The 19,177-nt window shown below is 39.0% G+C and overlaps 1 protein-coding gene across 5 annotated transcripts in view; it reads left to right on the top strand.

Moving 5' to 3' along the window:
- Positions 1 to 19,177, top strand: part of PPP2R2B (protein phosphatase 2 regulatory subunit Bbeta) — a 455,567-nt gene that overhangs the window by 336,216 nt on the left and 100,174 nt on the right. For all 5 annotated transcript variants that reach the window (XM_060296398.1, XM_060296401.1, XM_060296400.1 and 2 more), the window contains 2 exons: positions 10,753 to 10,850; positions 13,826 to 13,991. In XM_060296398.1, the coding sequence (XP_060152381.1) occupies positions 10,753 to 10,850; positions 13,826 to 13,991 (264 nt within the window). The remainder of the gene's footprint in view (positions 1 to 10,752; positions 10,851 to 13,825; positions 13,992 to 19,177) is intronic.

Genomic DNA, 19,177 nt, shown 5'->3' with positions numbered 1-19,177 from the left:
AAATGGTTAAAGCTCTCCGAGAGATCTCCATCTCAACACTAAGACCCAGCTCCACTCACAACCAGCAAACTACAGTGCTGGACACTCCAGCAAGACAGGAACACGACCCCACCCATCAGCAGACAGGCTACCTAAAATCATAATAAGGTCACAGACACCCCAAAACACACAACTGGACTCGGTTCTGCTGACCAGAAAGACAAGATCCAGCTTCATCCACCAGAACACAGGCACCAGTCCCCTCCACCAGGAAGCCTAAACAACCCACTGAACCAACCTTAGTCACTGGGGACAGACACCAAAATCAATGGGAACCATGAACCTGCAGCCTGCAAAAAGGAGACCTCAAACACAGTGAGTTAAGCAAAATGAGAAGACAGAGAAACACACAGCAGATGAAGGAGCAAGGTAAAAACCCAGCAGGCCAAACAGATGAAGGGGAAATAGGCAATCTACCTGAAAGAGAATTCAGAGTAATGATAGTAAAGATGATCCAAAATCGTGGAAATAGAAGAGAGAAAATACAAGGAGCGTTTAACAAGGACCTAGAAGAATCAAGGAGCAAACAAACAATGATGAACAACACAATAAATGAAATTAAAAATTCTCTAGAAGGGATCAATAGCAGAATAACTAAGGCAGAAAAACGGATAAGTGACCTGGAAGATAAAATAGTGGAAGTAACTACTGCAGAGCAGAACATAGAAAAAAGAATGAAAAGAATTGAGGACAGCCTCAGAGACCTCTGGGACAACATTAAACACAAAAACATTTGCATTATAGGGGTACCAGAGGAAGAAGAGAAAAAGAAAGGGACTGAGAAAATATTTGAAGAGATTATAGTTGAAAACTTCCCTAATATGGGAAAGGAAATAGTTAATCAAGTCCAGGAAGCACAGAGTCCCATACAGGATAAATCCAAGGAAAAATGCGCCAAGACACATATTAATCAAACTAGCAAAAATTAAACACAAAGAAAAAAAATATTTAAAGCAGCAAGGGAAAAACAACAAATAACATACAAGGGAATCCCCATAAGGTTAACAGCTGATCTTTCAGTGGAAACTCTGCAAGCCAGAAGGGAGTGGCAGGGTATATTTAAAGTGATGAAACAGGAATACCCACAACCAAGATTACTCTACCCAGCAAGTATCTCATTCAGATTCATCGGAGAAATTAAAACCTTTACAGACAAGCAAAAGTTAAGAGAATTCAGCACCACCAAAACAGCTTTACAACAAATGCTAAAGGAAATTCTCTAGGCAGGAAACACAAGAGAAGGAAAGGACCTACAATAACAAACCCAAAACAATTAAGAAAATGGTAATAGGAACATACATAGCGATAATTACATTAAATGTAAATGGATTAAATGCTCCAACCAAAAGACATAGGCTGGCTGAATGGATCCAAAAACAAGACCCATATATATGCTGTCTACAAGAGACCCACTTCAGACCTAGGGACACATACAGACTGAAAGTGAGGGGATGGAAAAAGATACTGCATGTAAATGGAAAGCAAAAGAAAACTGTAGTAGCAATTCTCATATCAGACAAAAATAGACTTTAAAATAAAGACTATTACAAGAGACAAAGAAGGACGCTACATAATGATCAACGGATCAATCCAAGAAGAAGATATAACAATTGTAAACTTTTATGCACCCAACATAGGAGCACCTCAATACATAAGGCAAATGCTAAAAGCCATAAAAGGGGAAATTGACAGTAACACAATCGTAGTAGGGGACTTTAACAACCCACTTTCAGCGATGGACAGATCATCCAAAATGAAACTAAATAAGGAAACACAAACTTTAAATGATACATTAAACAAGATGGACTTAATTGCTATTTACAGGACATTCCATCCAAAAACAACAGAATACACTTTCCTCTCAAGTGCTCGTGGAACATTATCCAGGATAGATCATATCTTGGGTTACACATCAGGCCTTCATATATTTAAGAAAATTGAAATCATATCAAGTATCTTTCCCAACTACAATGCTATGAGACTAGATATCAATTACAGAATATAATCTGTAAAAAATACAAACACATGGAGGCTAAACAATACACTACTTAATAACCAAGAGATCACTGAAGAAATCAAAGAGGAAATCAGAAAATACCTGGAAACAAATGACAATGAAAACATGACGGCCCAAAACCTATGGGATGCAGCAAAAGCAGTTCTAAGAGGGAAGTTTATAGCAATACAATCCTACCTCAAGAAACAAGAAACATCTTAAATAAACAACCTCACCTTACACCTAAAGCAATTAGAGAAAGAAGAACAAAAAAACCCCCAAAGGTAGCAGAAGGAAAGAAAGCATCAAGGTCAGGTCAGAAATAAATGAAAAAGAAATGAAGGAAACGATAGCAAAGATCAATTAAAAAGCTGATTCTTTGAGAAGATAAAAAAATTGATAAACCATTAGCCAGACTCATCAAGAAAAAAGGGAGAAGACTCAAATCAGTAGAATTAGAAATGAAAAAGTAGAAGTAACAACTGACACTGCAGAAATACAAAGGATCATGAGACATTATTACAAGCAGCTATATGCCAATATAATGGACAAATAGAAGAAATGGACAAATTTTTAGAGACTGAACCAGGAAGAAATAGAAACTATAAACAGACCAATCACGAGCACTGAAATTGAGAGTGTGATTAAAAACCTTCCAACAAACAAAAGCCCAGGACCAGATGGCTTCACAGGTGAATTCTATCAGACATTTAGAGAAGAGCTTAACACGTATCGTTGTCAAACTCTTCCAAAAGCTAGCAGAGGGAGGAACACTCCCAAACTCATTCTACGACACCACCATCACACTGGTCCCAAAACCAGACAAAGATGTCACAAAGAAAGAAAACTAGAGGCCAATATCACTGATGAACACTGATGCAAAAATCCACAACAAATTACTAGCAAACAGAATCCAACAGCACATTAAAAGGATCATACACCATGATCGTGGGGTTTATCCCAGGAATGCAAAGATTCTTTAATATACTCAAATCAATCGATGTGATGCACCATTTTAACAGATTGAAGGAGAAAAACTGTATGATCATCTCAATAGATGAGGAAAAAGCTTTCAACAAAATTCAACACCCATTTATGATAAAAACCCTCCAGAACATAGGCATAGAGGGAACTTTTCCTCAACGTAATAAAGGCCATATATGACAAACTCATAGCCAACATCGTTCTCGATGGTGAAAACCTGAAACTGTTTCCACTAAGATCTGGAACATGACAAAGTAGCCCACTCTCACTACTGTTATTCAACATAGTTTTGGCAGTTTTAGCCACAGCAATCAGAGAAGAAAAAGAAATAAAAGGAATCCAAATCGGAAAAGAAGAAGTAAAGCTGTCCCTGTTTGCAGATGACATGATGTTATACACAGAGAATCCTAAAGACTTTACCAGAAAACTACTAGAGCTAATGAATGAATTTGGTAAAGTAGCAAGATACTTTAATTAATGCACAGAAATCTCTTGCATTCCTATACACTAATGATGGAAAATCTGAAAGAGAAATTAAGGAAACACTACCATTTACCATTTCAACAAAAAGAATAAAATACCTAGGAATAAACCTACCTAAGGAGACAAAAGACCTGTATGCAGAAAACTTTAAGACACTGATGAAAGAAATGAAAGATGATACAAACAGATGGAGAGATGTACCATGTTCTTGGATTGGAAGAATCAACATTGTGAAAATGACTCTAGTACCCAAAGCAATCTGCAGATTCAATGCAATCCCTATCAAGCTACCACTGGCATTTTTCACAGAACTAGAATAAAAAATTTCACAATTTGTATGGAAACACAAAGACCCCGAATAGCCAAAGCAATCTTGAGAAAGAAAAGTGCAGCTGGAGGAATCAGGCTCCCAGACTTCAGACTATACTACAAAGCTACAGTAATCAAGACAGTATGGTACTGGCACAAAAACAGAAATATAGATTAATGGAACAGGATAGAAAGCCCAGAGATAAACCCAGGCACATATGGTCACCTTATTTTTGATAAAGGAGGGAAGAATATACAATGGAGAAAAGACAGCCTCTTCAGTAAGTGGTGCTGGGAAAACTGGACAGCTACATATAAAATAATGAAATTAGAACACTCGCTAACACCATACACAAAAAGAAACTCAAAATGGATTAAAGACCTAAATGTAAGGCCAGACACTATAAAACTCTTAGAGGAAAACATAGGCAGAACACTCTATGACATAAATCACAGCAAGATCCTTTTGACCCACCTCCTAGAGAAATGGAAATAAAAACAAAAATTAACAAATGACACCTAATGAAACTTAAAAGCTTTTGCACAGCAAGGGAAACCATAAACAAGACGAAAAGACCACCCTCAAAATGGGAGAAAATACTTGCAAATGAAACAACTGACAAAGGATTAATCTCCAAAATTTACAAGCAGCTAATGAAGCTCAATATCCAAAAAACAAACAACCCAATCCAAAAATGGGCAGAAGACCTAAATAGACATTTCTCCAAAGAAGATATACAGACGGCCAACAAACACATGAAAGGATGCTCAACATCACTAATCACTAGAGAAATACAAATCAAAACTACAATGAGGTATCACCTCACACCAGTCAGAATGGCCATCATCAAAACAACTGCAAACAATAAATGCTGGAGAGGGTGTGGAGAAAAGGGAACACTCTTGCACTGTTGGTGGGAATGTAAATTGATACGGCCACTATGGAGAACAGTATGGAGGTTCCATATAAAACTAAAAATAGAACTACCATATGACCCAGCAATCCCACTACTGGGCATAGACCCTGAAAAAACCATAATTCAAAAACAGTCATGTACCACAATGTTCATTGCAGCTCCATTTACAATAGCCAGGACATGGAAGCAACCTAAGTGTCCATCAACAGATGAATGGATCAAGAAAATGTGGCACATATATTCAATGGAATATTACTCAGCCATAAAGAGAAACAAAATTGTTATTTATAGTGAGGTGGATGGACCTAGAATCTGTCATATAGAGTGAATTTAGTCAGAAAGAGATAAACAAATACCGTATGATAACACATATATATGAAATAAGAAAAAAAGTAAAATAAATTTGTTCTGAAGAGCCTAGGGGCAGGACTGGAATAAACATGCAGACATAGAGAATGGAGTTGAGGACATGGGGAGGGGGAAGGTTAAGATGGGACAAAGTGAGAGAGTGGCATGGACTTATATATACTACCAAATGTAAAATAGATAGCTAGTGGGAAGCAGCTGCATAGCACAGGGAGATCAGCTCGGTGCTTTGTGACCACCTAGAGGGGTGGGATAGGGAGGGTGGGAGAGAGATGCAAGAGGGAGGAGATATGGGGATATATGTATATGTATAGCTGATTCACTTTCTTATAAAGCAGAAACTGACATACCATCGTAAAGCAATTATACTCCAAAAAAGATGTTAAAAAAAATTAAATAAAATTAAAAAAATAAAAAGTCACTGAGGTAAATGTTAAAATCTTGTATTCAGTTTGAAAGTCAATTAAAATTGCTTAAAAGTTAAAAATTGTTCAAGTATTTGTAGTCAAGGTAAAAAAATTAGAAAATGCTGAGAAATTAGAAGACTATAAAAAAATTAATTTAGTCCTCCATGTCCTACCCCAAAACAATATCATCCTGTGCTCTCCCTGACGGACTTTTTCCTATGATTATTTGTGTGTGTATTTATAGGAGTTAATTATTATCTTTGGGGGATATTTCAGTTTATATTCTAATCATCATCTTGGTATTAATGGAAGTTTTAGTAAGTATATATTACTCTACCAGTTTAAAAAATATATATTAAAATGTAAATACTTTAACAAAATTGAGGTCATCTGACACATACTATTTTATTACCTGATTCTTTTTTTAAATTTTATAATATATTAATATCTTTTCAACATGACCATTTTGGCACAATCCCAGTAGCAGTACTTGGGTATATCTTGTCTGGCCAAAACCAGACTTCCTTTTCCCCCCTATTTTGGTGGAAAATATACTCCAGTGTACTATTTCAGTCATCCAAACATACCAGGGAAAACCTTATCCGAGAAAATGGATGCCAACTTTGGACTGTGAAGCAGAATGCAAGGAGTCCACAGTGTTATGTAGATGGAAGGAGTAGTTTTAATTCCCTCCAGGGAGCCTAAGAATCCCGTTTGTTTAATGATCCGCAAAGTCAAGGCCAATCTAGCCGGAAACTCCTATACAGCAGTGACAAAGGCTCCACATGTCACCTCCCCCCACTGCAGGAGCCACTGCCAATTAATCGCAGCACTTTGACCTGGAAGTGGCCTCCCGAATTCTTCTCAACACAAACTTTCTGGCAGCTACCATCATTTCACCATTGTTACCTGCTAGGAAACCTACTTTCCATTCTTGCTGATATCCTTATCCTAGCTGAAGAAACAGCAGATTCTGCTAGAACTGACCTCCTCATCAGGAAGAAGGCCAAATATTGCAGAACTAGTCAGCTGATAAAGTACATATATGACTTTATAGTATTATCTCCCAGATGTTTCCAAGATGAAAGATACAACATTTAATGGGCTCTGAAGGCTAAACTGCATTACCGTCTCATTTCAATCCCTGTGATCGATGCTGAGAGGCCAATGCTAGTGACCTGGTCGGTGAGATCTTGTCCCATCAGAAGATTTGGCTTTAGGTCCTAAGTCTACACTAAGCCATTGTTTTATCAAAAATCACCCAATACTAGTACTCAGCCCAGTGCTCTGGCATTGCATAGACTCCAGCCTAGCATGGTATACTGGGGGGGGGGGGGGGGGGCGGGGATTAGGGCATGAACAAGGGGGTCCTTCCTTTTCTCTAGCCTCACAATCACATGCATATAATTGCCAAGTCAATTTCTATTATTCAGTTAAATGGAAACTTTATGTATGAACTTACTAGTCTGGAACCTTTGAAGGATGCTGAGATTGATTTTTAAAATGAAAAACTTGATCTTATCAGTGCCTTTTGAACTAGAAATGGGGTTACCAGGCCACCGTCTTGTGGAAATTAAATCAGCACAAATAGATGTGGAGCAGGGCAAACGTCATACCTCCCAGGATTTCCTTAAAAAGTCATGTTAACTACATTTGACCTCCATAACTGTTTTTGGCTTCTGCTTTTTGTTTTTAGTCAAAAACATGCACTTCATTCACCTCTTTATAGAACAGAGAGAAAATGCTCAAGTTTATAGCTTTTTGCATCATAGCATGATTCAGCTGGGCGTTTAAGAAAATGAGTTGTCATACACACTTATCATTTAAAGGCAAATGTCCTCTAATTGAACTTGATGAACTGAACCTTAATTGAACTTGATGAATTGATTTCTGCTGACCATGATTTCAGGTGACGTTATCGTGTCTAAGTTTGCTAGTTTATTATTATCGCCATAACCTCTTTCTATACCCAACAAAAGTCATGTTGTTTTGAGCATTGTACGTTTTCTAATTTAAACTGCTCTACCAAGAGCATGTTGCAAGCCCAGGAGTATTGTATCAGAAGTTTCTGTATCTTGAAACTGGAATGTGGGGTGATTCATGAATTTTGCATCAATTATTAAACAGTCATAGGTGAAGCTATGCAGAGATGGATAGGGCAGTAAAATACTCTGGTTACACCTACTGGCTTAGCCATGATGAATGAGTCAGGAAACATAAAAGTTCAAAACAGGTATTAACTTGAGCTGCAATGTGTATGTTCTGAAGGGAAGCACACAGTAGCCATATGTAAGCAACCCAATATACAGACCACCTGCCTGGCAGGGTTAAAATAAAGGCAAGGACTTGGCAACAGACTAAGGAATTTCAGAATCCTGCCATACCAGTCAACCTTTCTCTGACAGGGTTCTCGAGGGAGACATAGCACAAACAGTGATAACGCTTGGAAAACGAAGGAGGTATTTTTATAGCTGGGACCATGCCTGTTATCCCATAGTGCAAAGTTCTAATAATACCGCCTTGGATCATGTGGCTTGGACTTGAGCTTGAATCCTTCCTTGATTTGACCTGTGTGCATCTTAAAGAGAGAGTGAAGACATTTTCAGAGTCCAGGCAAAAAGATAGTATGAATGTCATCCCTGGGAGACTGAATTTTGTTTCCCTTGGAATGGCATTTTCTTGGAAACTGAGCCAGAGGCTGACCTTGGAAAGAGCTACTTACCTCTTCCTTCCAATACTCAATGTCACCAAAAGGGAAGAGCCATCTCTTTGTTGTCAGTGCACTAGCCCTGGAACCCCCCTAGAGCTCCAGCATCTGTGTTCACACAGCTGCTGAGAGGAAGGGCTTCAGCTGCCCTTCAGTAGAATCTTAGCCCTAAAGACATGAGTATGGCACTGTTAACCCCCAGGCCTGGTCTCCTCACCACCCTCTCATCGCTCCTTACTTCTCCTTCTCGACTCATGTTTTAGTACCTGACAGAAGCCTGGAAGTGACAAGAAATAGCCATGTCTGCTTTAGGTTCTCCCCCCAAAGCCAGGAAGCTTCGTGAATAACCCCATGGCTAGCCACTCACTGAAAAGGCAGAAGCAGGGACTAATATTAGAAGTGTATCCTAGCACTCGAGTGCTTTTCAACCAGGGCGTTCTGAGGCGTCTGCAAATATTAAACAGCCTTCTTGTCTCCTCTGTACACGAGAGTGCTTTGCTAAGACACGCAAACTCTAAAAAAGGAAAGTGGCCGATAATCACTCCGGGTGGCTGGCTTCCCAGCTTTGCTGGGCTTGCCTGCTCCTTCCTATTTGAGCCCTTGTTCTAGAAATGGGCCTTCTAAACTTCCTTCAGGAACTGAGTAGCCACGCAGCTTCTTTTGTGTTTCCTTCGGGTAGTATTCATTTGTGGGGCCTTCTTGAGCGAATGGATGGGATGTCCAGTTGAGATTGTCAATTAAGGAATGGGGTGGCATTTTCTGAAGGCAGACGCTAGAGACCAGAGATCGGAAGCTGGTGACCCACAAACCATTTTCAGCTGATAGACAAGATTATATTTTTCTTAATGTCATGGCACTGAACAAAATAATTGGTTGCCAATAGGTAAAACTGAAGCGATTTTACATAAAACTCTGGATTTCCAGCTTCCTTTTTTTAAAAAAAATCAGAATATCTGGCAACACAGGTAATATTTCATAGTCACAGTTGGCGTAAACTGAGTAGCCAGCTTGTCTTTTAAGAGGAAACGCAAGCTTGCTACTTCACTCCACGTCCCCTCGTGCGTGGCCCTGTAGGATTTGAATCTGCTACCACTGGGGTCAGTTACCTAAGATGCCAAAACAGAAATCATGAATTATTCTTTTAAACGTGCCTGGCTTGCAGGTGCCTATGGTTTATGCCTTATTCTTTTTCCTTCTGCGCAAAGAATGACCATTTGAAGCTCTTTCATGGATGGAAAAGGACAGTTAGAAGCAAAGTGGAGAATTTTACACTACTTACCTGAATCGATCAGGCATACAAAGAAAATCCTGAAATGATGATATTAAAGTAAGATTTGAGATTTGAATTATTCAGGGGTAATTGCCTTAGTTTTCCACCTCACTGTTTCCCCTTTGCTTTCCTTACATGGACATAATCTTCAGAATGTACTTCTGTCAAAGGCCACAGTCATAATTCCCCTGCTTCCTTCTTTTTTTTTTTTTTAAACACATTTGCACTCTCTGTAGCAATTGTTGGAGCCCTGCAGGGGAATAATTGCAGAGGAATTAACCTCTGACATTTTTCTAAAAATAGCCCTAATAAATCCAATCATAGGTAATTTACCTGTCGTGTTCCTCGGGGGGGGGGGGGGGTAACTTACCAGCATTGAAGAAAGACTTGGTAGGCTGGCATTCCTTCAGCAATTATCTGTGAGCGGACTTCCTGATGCCTGTGTCTTTTCTCTGTTTAGAAATACAGAGTGCAAGAGGGAGGGGATATAGATATACATACAGCTGATTCATGCCATTATACAGCAGAAATTAACACAACATTGTAAAGCAATTATCCTCCAATAAAAAAATACACTTAAAAAATAAGAAATACAGAGTACAAATTTCTCTCTTCCCTCTGACCTCGTGACCCTGTTTTCTCAGCACCTTTCTCCTGGGGTTGCAGTAAGGCCCTGCTCTTCCAGAAGGGTGTGTTCGGCTCACCAGAAAAGGGGGAGCATTTGTGGGGTCCCTCCTTGAATTTCCAGCTCCTGGAGATTTCCCGACGATTCCTCTGTGATCCGCCCCTTTGTTTTCGGTGTCTGAGCTTCAAGCATCTCACCCCTTCTTCCTCAGTCTTCAGCCCTCGTTTGGATTCCACAACTGAAACTCATTTGGGGAAGTTTCTGGGTGTAGAAGAAAGGGGAATGCAGAAGGACACGGGTGGGAAAAAAGCCTGTGGTTGGTAGAAATTATCAAAGAAAATTGCCATTTCCCTGCGCCCGTAAAGAAATTCATTTTCTCTTGACCAAAACAAAAGGGTCTGAATGTGCTTTTTCCTTTTGTTCTCTCCAGTTGTTCCTAGAGACCACAGTGCAGGGTGGGCATCTGGGAAATTTACTTTCCCAAGTGCCACTTCTAGTGGCACTTAAAATACAGAACACAGAATCCTTGTAAATTCCACTGCAGAGACAAAGCCCTAAGCCCTTAAATGCACAGAAAAGTATGTCTATTATCTATCGTTTCAAAGTAAGTGTGCAGTTACTTAAATTGCCTTTGTCTTCTTTTTTTCAGCTGACATTATCTCTACGGTAGAATTCAACCACACGGGAGAATTACTAGCGACAGGGGACAAGGGGGGTCGGGTTGTAATATTTCAACGAGAGCAGGAGGTAAGTGGCAGTGAATGCAAAATAGCCATTTTCTTCTTTTAAAGAAGGCCTCCCACCGTTCCTTAATCCTCATGTGTTGCCCTTAACCTTGCTGCTTGGCTTGCAAACTAAAACTGCCAAAAAGTCATTAACATCAGTAGTTACACACTCAGGCTCACAAAAGCACCGGAAAATAGAGCCTTTTCTGGGCAAGGTCTCATCTTTCCAAACCTGGGTATTGCACATTCAAAACGACCTCACTTCTCATCTGACCTGCAAAATTCCACGGGTGCTTGTTGAGTGTAACGCCTCCTTTTTCAGTGGGGTTTATCCTCCTCCAGCTGTTGAAATTCAGGGACTCCTAACAGAATACCTAGGATAAAAAATATAACCCTTCCCCAACAGATATGAAAAGGATAACTTGGGTCAGAAGAGAATACATACAATTTACAGGCACACTTCAGAGAGATCGTGGGCTCAGTTCCAGGCCACCGCAATAAAGGGAATATCACAATAAAGCAAGTCACACCAATTTTTTGATTTCCCAGTGCATATAAAAGTTATATTTACACTATACTGTGGTCTGTTAAGTATGCAGTAGCATTATGTCTAAAAAAACAACGTACATACCTTAATTAAAAATACTATATTGCTAACCATAAAAAAAAAAAAGAAGAAAATGGTAGCTCCCCCTACCAAAGGGAGTGAAATCCCAGAAAATGCCATCTGAGCAATGCATGTAGCCCACACTTTACTATAGGTGACACGAAGTTCCCTGCAGCTGAATGCTCTATGCATTCTGAGCAGCAGTTCTAACTCCCAGTGAATCTCGAAAAGCCCATTTCTTCCTGAGACTTGGGTTCCACTAGGAATTGTTTCTCTTTTTCATATAAATTGAGTTTTTTGGTGTCTGCTTCTGTTCTGTCAGAATGAAATTACGGCCCAATTTGATTTCCTTGGCCTCCGCCGGCGTGGTCCTGAAGCTTCCAGCAGGCCAGTCTGTGTTCAAATAACTCGCCCATCTGCTACTGCCTGCCTCGGAGATTCACCCGGCACAGCGTAGCAGGAGGGCCCAGTGCAGGAGGGAGGTTTCACAAGAGACTTCCCTAGCAATTTAAAGCCTGCTTTGTGCCTCAAAGTCATTTGTGTTCCACCTCCCCTCAAAAAAGGAAAGCCTCATTTAGAGGTGATATATTTGGTAATTGCACATTATTTGCAATTAATTTCTATAAGGGCATCGTAATCCCTCGGGGTTCTGTATGAATTCAAGTGTTCAGCGTTAAATCAGGCACCCAGCCTATTCCATTGGCCCTGGAAACACGAAAATGTTGTTGGCAAGTAGGAACTAATAGCTCTTCGTGACCTGGAATTCTTCCTGCTTTTCCGGAGCTGCCTAGTGCTAATTGGTCTGGCACATCCTACACACACTTGACAGTCTGATTTGGATGGTAGCAAATCAACACTCGTAAAAATTTATTTTTCAGGTGGACTAGCTCTCTCTGCAGTAAACAGGGTAGGAGCGAGGATGTCAGCCTTTAAAGTCCTTTTAAAATTGATTTTCAAACCTTCTTCTTCAATTTTTAAAAAAAATCCAATTAGGTTCATAGTGATGATAAAGAGAAACCAGAGGAACTGTTTAGCATAAATTACCCAAGGCAGAGTGTTGCCAGTAATATTCCGCTCCATGTTTCCCATTAGGTATTTATAGCTTTCACCTATTTTAATTTACTGAAATATTTGGGGAACCTGATTCATTAGTAGAAAGAAGGGGGACACATTTTCCAAAGGAGGGTGGTATTGTTCAATAAGGAATAAATGTTGAGGATAATAGCCTGCAGTTAAATGTTGGGCTTTGCGGTGAGACTTGGGGTTGAATGAACACTGAGCTTGAGAAACACAGCCATGTGACAACATCTAGGTCAGGCCTCCTTTTGATTCCCGTGTGTGGCTCCTGTGCGTGAATCCTCAAGACGTGCTGTCCTGGAAAATTTGTTCAAGGAACCTCAGTGCCCTCACAGGCACATTTAACATCTGGGTATCAGTACCATCACCCATCAGTAAATTGAGACTTGGGTTTGAATGTTCAGTATCTACCCAGAGATAATTTTTTTTTAATTGAGCCTTTTATTAAGAGTTAAGCATTTATGACAAATGCCTAGCAAGACCTGGATTTGAATTTTTGAACACAGTTTTCCGAAGCCTGAATCTTGAGGCCCTTGCTCACTAGGTCCTAAAATGCAAACCTCTCCTCCTCCTTTTCCCTTCTTCCCTTTCTCTCTTTCACACCATCTTTTCCTCCTATCCACCTTTCTTCTTTGTCTCCTCCCTTTCTGCACACCCTTCCTTTATGTTTTGTTCTCTCACCATTTATTTAGTTCCTGCTGTGTGCACTTTGCATAATCAGCGCTGGGGGAAAGCCAGTGTAAAGTCTCATGGTTCTCCTAATGATTCACATGTCACCTCTGCACTCACGTCTGTTTTGTTATTCATGTTGGAAAAAGGAGAGGGAGAGATCCACTGCTTATAAGCTGTGTGACCTTTGAGAAGTCATTTTAATTTCTGTGAGCCTCTTTTGTTCATTTCCCTGCTCTGTGCACCTCTCAGAGATTCTGTGAAGATCTGATGAGATTTTAAAAGGCCGGTGAAAGGTGCAGATGCTACAGCTTTGTGTTTTTGTTAAAAGATTGATACAAGTCTGTATGGACATCAGCATGGGATGACTCACTCCTAAGGGTGTCCAAGACATGCAGCAGTTTATGTATATACTTTATAAGTAAAAAGTTGTAAATATTGAAGGGGCCAGTATTTACCACAGCCTGAGGGCCCTGAGCTAAAGAGGAACCCATGGCCGTCGTAGTCCTGCCCTCAGCCCACTTGGACACGGCCTGCCCGTCTCACCCCTCATGACTCTACTCAGAAAAAGGAAGGAACTGGTGAATTTGCAGTTGGCTTATGTGATTTAATCTTTCATGTGACTTTTTTTTCCCTTCCTACAGAGTAAAAATCAGGTTCATCGTAGGGGTGAATACAATGTTTACAGCACATTCCAGAGCCATGAACCCGAGTTCGATTACCTGAAGAGTTTAGAAATAGAAGAAAAAATCAATAAAATAAGATGGCTCCCTCAGCAGAATGCAGCCTACTTCCTTCTGTCTACTAATGGTATGTGGAGGTGACGTGTCTTGTTTGGTAGTTTCAGAGATACGGTCAGCAAACCACGTATTCCAATCTCTTTTAGCCTCCATTTTCCTTTTTACCTTGCAGGCTGTTGAAAAACTTAGAAACCATATCTGCAAGAGGCCTAGCAGAATGGCTGGCAGAGAATAGGCCCTCAGTAAATAGTACTTATTCTTTTTTAAAAATAACAAATTTATGGTCGAATTATGTGAGACTTGTTATCTGTAGTTTTTGACTAATGCAGATTATTTCCAGGTGTTTTGGGAATGTGACTTCCTGTCTAAAGATTTACTGAATGTTATTCTGGGAACACGTTTCGGGAAACTAAACATGCCGTCCCTGTGTGTTGGGCGTACTCAGTAGAAGTTATTAATCCCTGAATATATTTGGGGGTTTGGAAAGCAGATGTCCTTGTCTGACACAATCAAGCTCTCTAGTAGAAACATAGGTCAAGAAGAGAGGGGACCCCATCAAAACGCTGATCAAGTAATGGTTTCTTCTCTTTCTCCCTTCTCCCTTCATACTCTTCTTATATCATTTGTTGGTTTAGGGAGAGTTGATATAAATAGGTCAGAGAGAGAGAATGTTCGGGGTTGAACACGGAAGCCGATTCTGTATTAATCTGGAAACCTTCACACAGTGGAATTACCAACCCTAAAACTTCTTAATACCCTTGCTGGGAAAGAGGCCATCTACACTCAAAACAATTCAGAATCAAATCATATATGAAAGGGTGCTAATTGAATAGCATAACAATTAGAGGATTAGTATATACAAATTAAACACCATCTCCCAAGCAAATAAGCTGGGGAGTGATTCATCGTCCTGTGTGTGTGTGTCTTTGAGGAGTACACATTTAAATATAAATCAAGAAACAAGGGGTTTGCTTTCTGCCTATCTCCAACATTTATTAAGAAAGGGTAATGCTCATATGTAAGTTAAAAAAAATGCAGACTGTGTATATACTACGATCAAACATATATTAACATTTTTAAAGACTGAAAGGAAACACACTGAAAGGTTTATCATGATTAATTTTGACTGTGCCTTATGGGTGACTTGTCAATTTATTCCTTAAATTTCCCCCCTGTTTTTCATAAGATTAAAATAAAACTCATTGTGAAAACTTAGAAAATAAAAACTTATTGTTTTTATTTTCTAAGTTTTCACAATGAGTTTTATTTTAATCTTATGAAAAACAGGAGGGGAAAGTTTTTAATGCATATGAACCAAAAAAATCCCTCAAATGAAAAAGCCAGTGTATAAATCTATAAAGTTACAGTTCTGAAATAGCCAGTTTAGGGTTATTCAAGCATAGCTTATCTCAACATGACCAGATCTCCACTCATCTGTTTCTCCAGATTCCAAGTAATTTAATTTTTTCTCATTTATTGTTTTGTTTACATTTTTTGATCTTGATTTCCCAAAAGTCAAGCCACATGATTTGTTTCAGTCTCTTCCCTTTTAGTTTTGTTTAAGTTTCCCTCAAAGGCTCAGCAGATTCAACACAACTTAGAATGGAAGAAACTTCTGATGATTTTGACTTAATTACTTTAGGCAGAGAAAAAGCATCTGATTATCTTCTATAGCTAGCTTACTTTATATTATGAAATGTAGCCTATTGATTATTACAATAAACTTCAAAGACATAAAAGACATATTAACTACTTTGTGGGGGGGATGGGAAAGAAATCAGTGAAATGCAATGAAGATTAATTATATAGCATAATGTTCTGTTAATTGAGTTTTTAAATAGTTTTTTGATTAACAAGGATATTATCTTCCCATTTGGGATGCTATTTCATATGCCAACAGCATCTCAAAATGATTCTTAGAAGAAAAATTCCCATGCTCATATGTGATTTTCTTTTTTATACTAATATTGAGGTTGAGAATCCCCCTTAAGCCAAATAGGTTAACATGCAAAAATTAATGGAAGACAATTGGAATTACTGTACAAAAGAGAAAATGAAGATAGATGATAAGATTGTGTTTAAAAGCTGCCACAAGTAATGATAAACTACTCAGAGAGCCAGCCAGAAGAAAGAAAAAGCCATTACTCATAGTAACAGCCACATGTTCCTCAGACTTTTTTATCCAGAAAGCTTCAAGCTACTGAATCAAGAAAAATTGTGTGATAATAAAGTCAAGAATAACTCCAGGCACCCCAACCATGGGGAATTGAATTGAATTCACCATCAATTATCTTTTTTTTAAAAAAAATTGTGCTTATCTCATTATAGCTGGGTACAGTTTTTATCTTCTGCTAGAATACATTCCCAGCTTTAGAAATTTTAATGCAAAATAAAACCAACCTTCAGTTGTAAAGATAGACCTTAAAATTATTTGCCAGATGAAGGCACATTGCTTTACCTAGAATGTCTACTTCTATCTTAATTCCTATGATGAGAGGAAAAGGTATACTTAATTTGTTTTTCATGCTATGAGAGTACTAAGTGTTCATTGTAAAAAAATTAGAAAATGCAGAGAAACAAAGGAAAGTGTTCCTATCCAGAGAGAACCACTATTAATGTCTTTTAAAAAGAAAAGCAGGGCTTCCCTGGTGGCGCAGTGGTTGAGAGTCCGCCTGCCGATGCAGGGGACACGGGTTCGTGCCCCCGTCTGAGAAGATCCCACATGCCGCAGAGCGGCTGGGCCTGTGAGCCATGGTCGCTGAGCCTGCACGTCCGGAGCCTGTGCTCCGCGACGGGAGAGGCCACAACAGTGAGAGGCCCGTGAACCCCAAAAAAAAAAAAGAGAAAAGCAAAGAGGCATGGATAAATCTGTTTGTTTCTTAACAAAAATATGACATATTCTATAACTGTTTTGCAACCAGATTTTTTTATCTAATAATATAACACATAATAACAGGAATACCTTCCTAATTATGAAATATTTCTCCTAAAATACCATAACATTTTCAATGACTGCATGGTATTCCCTTGTATGTTTTTTTCTATAGTTTATTAATAAATCTCCCATTACTAGACCTTTAATTATTAACTAATTCTCTCTTTAATTATTAACTAATTCTTTTATGTATTTTAAATACATAAAATACAAATACATTATGTATTTGTAGAAATAGATGTTGGTATAGATAGGTAAATAGGAAGAAAGCGTATTATAAACTATGTATAGCATGATACATCTATTAAAAGCTATTTAAAAAGTTATATAATTCCACACACAAATATAATACAAGGATATACATAAATTTTTCATAGTAGTTGTCTTTGTCTACTGGAATTGAAGGAGTTTTTAATTTTTTTGTGTTCATTTTCATTTTCTACAATTTTATGTACCAGTTGTGTAATAAAAAGAAGAAAATAAAATGAGAAATGTAAAATCTATATATGAGATATTATTATAGGTTTGTACCCCTCTTCAAAAAAAGGCATAGAAAAAAATACTACAAGGAACTATGTAAAATGTTAACAATGGTTGTCCCAGACTGCAGGGATTTTAGGGATTTTTATTCTTTATGTTTTACCTCCAATTTCTCTCTTTCTCTGTATAGCAATTTATCATTCCTAATATGAAAAACATAAAAGAAGAATTGCCTTGCAGTTGGGATGGGCTACATTCCAAAGCCCAGCAATAGAAAATAATCAGTATTAAAATTCACTGATTTGGGTTCTTCTAAGCCACAGTAGCTAATCTACTCTGATCTCTGATTAGTAGTTAATCAAATGACTGAATACATATGGCCCATGTTTCATCTTCTCAACCTAAAAAGCAGGTCATTATGCAGCCTATATTCAGAGAGGGTAGGACCAGAAGAGTATAGATAGAAAATTCTAAATTCAACCCAACATCTGGGAAAGACTTCTTCGCCTTCTGTCCCAGTACAAGCCAGGCTGAATGCACAAATCTTACACTTAGTAGACTTTACAGGTGTGCCAGCAGACATGACCAGCCCAAGTGATGCCCACATATTAGGAAACAGGGGCCCTTCTCTGTTAGAGCAGCCGAATTGTTGCAGGAAGCCCACTTCATAATGTGCATTTCAGACCGCTGAGGACAAGGCATTTGCCAAGGAGAGATGGAGGAGGGAGATGAGGGGCAGAGGAGCAAGGGAATCCTAATATAGGCAGGATACAGGGGTGGCTTTCCTCCCCTGACAGCCTTACAGACAGGAAGTAAGATGTGCTGACATCATCATGGGATGAAGCTCACGCTGTCAGAGCAACATCTTATTATTGCAGAACAGTTGCCCAGTTTGCTAATTCTAACAACAGCTGCTATTTGTGAACCATTATTAGAAGTGCAACACTGGGCTAAACACTACATGCATTCTTTCATTTAATCCTCAAAGAGCCCCATGAGGACGACACTGTTTTCCCCAATTTACATATAAAGAAACTGAGGTGTAGAGAAGTTAACTATCTCTATTTGTAAGATTGGAGTATTGAGGATATACTTATACTAAAAAATTACTCATATTTCTGAAATTCAAACTTAATTGGCCACTCTGTACCTTTTCTCCTGCTTTATCTGCTACTCCCCTTTGTCTGTCACCCAAAGACTAGTTAGGCGCCTACTGCACGTGAATCCCAACCCTCGGCCACGTGGTGGCTGGCGTTGGAGTCGGGATGGGACCCAAGGTTGTCTGCTTCCAAAGCCACCCTGTGTAGGCACAGAGCAAGACGCAGAGGAGCCGTCGAGTGTCTGCCATCCAGAAGAGAAGTTAGCACAAATAATGAACGCAGGATCTGATAAGAAAGGCCTACAAAGGCCTGCAACCACAGACATGATCTGTTTGGCCCAAACATGTTTCCTTAAAAAATGGATTAACCTATACACACTACTATATATAAAATAGATAACCAACAAGGACCTACTGTATAGCACAGGGAACTCTACTCAATATTTTGTAATAATCTATAAGGGAAGAGAATCTGAAAAAAGTATACATAGATATATGTATCTGTGTGTGTATATATATATATATGTGTGTGTGTGTGTGTATATATATGTATGTACATATACCTGAATCACTATGCTGTACACATGAAACTAACACAACATTGTAAATCAACTCTACTTCAATTTTTAAAAGATGGAATCAAAAGACTGCAGGTGGGGCATGCCATCTCCAGCTCCCCCGATGCCCCGCCCCCTTTCACTCATTCCCCGGGCACCGCCTACCTCTTGTAGGCATTGGAGTC

Source organism: Globicephala melas, chromosome 3 (genome assembly GCF_963455315.2).
Source record: "Globicephala melas chromosome 3, mGloMel1.2, whole genome shotgun sequence".
Lineage (NCBI taxonomy): Eukaryota > Metazoa > Chordata > Mammalia > Artiodactyla > Delphinidae > Globicephala > Globicephala melas.
This window is presented reverse-complemented; position numbering and strand designations above follow the sequence as displayed.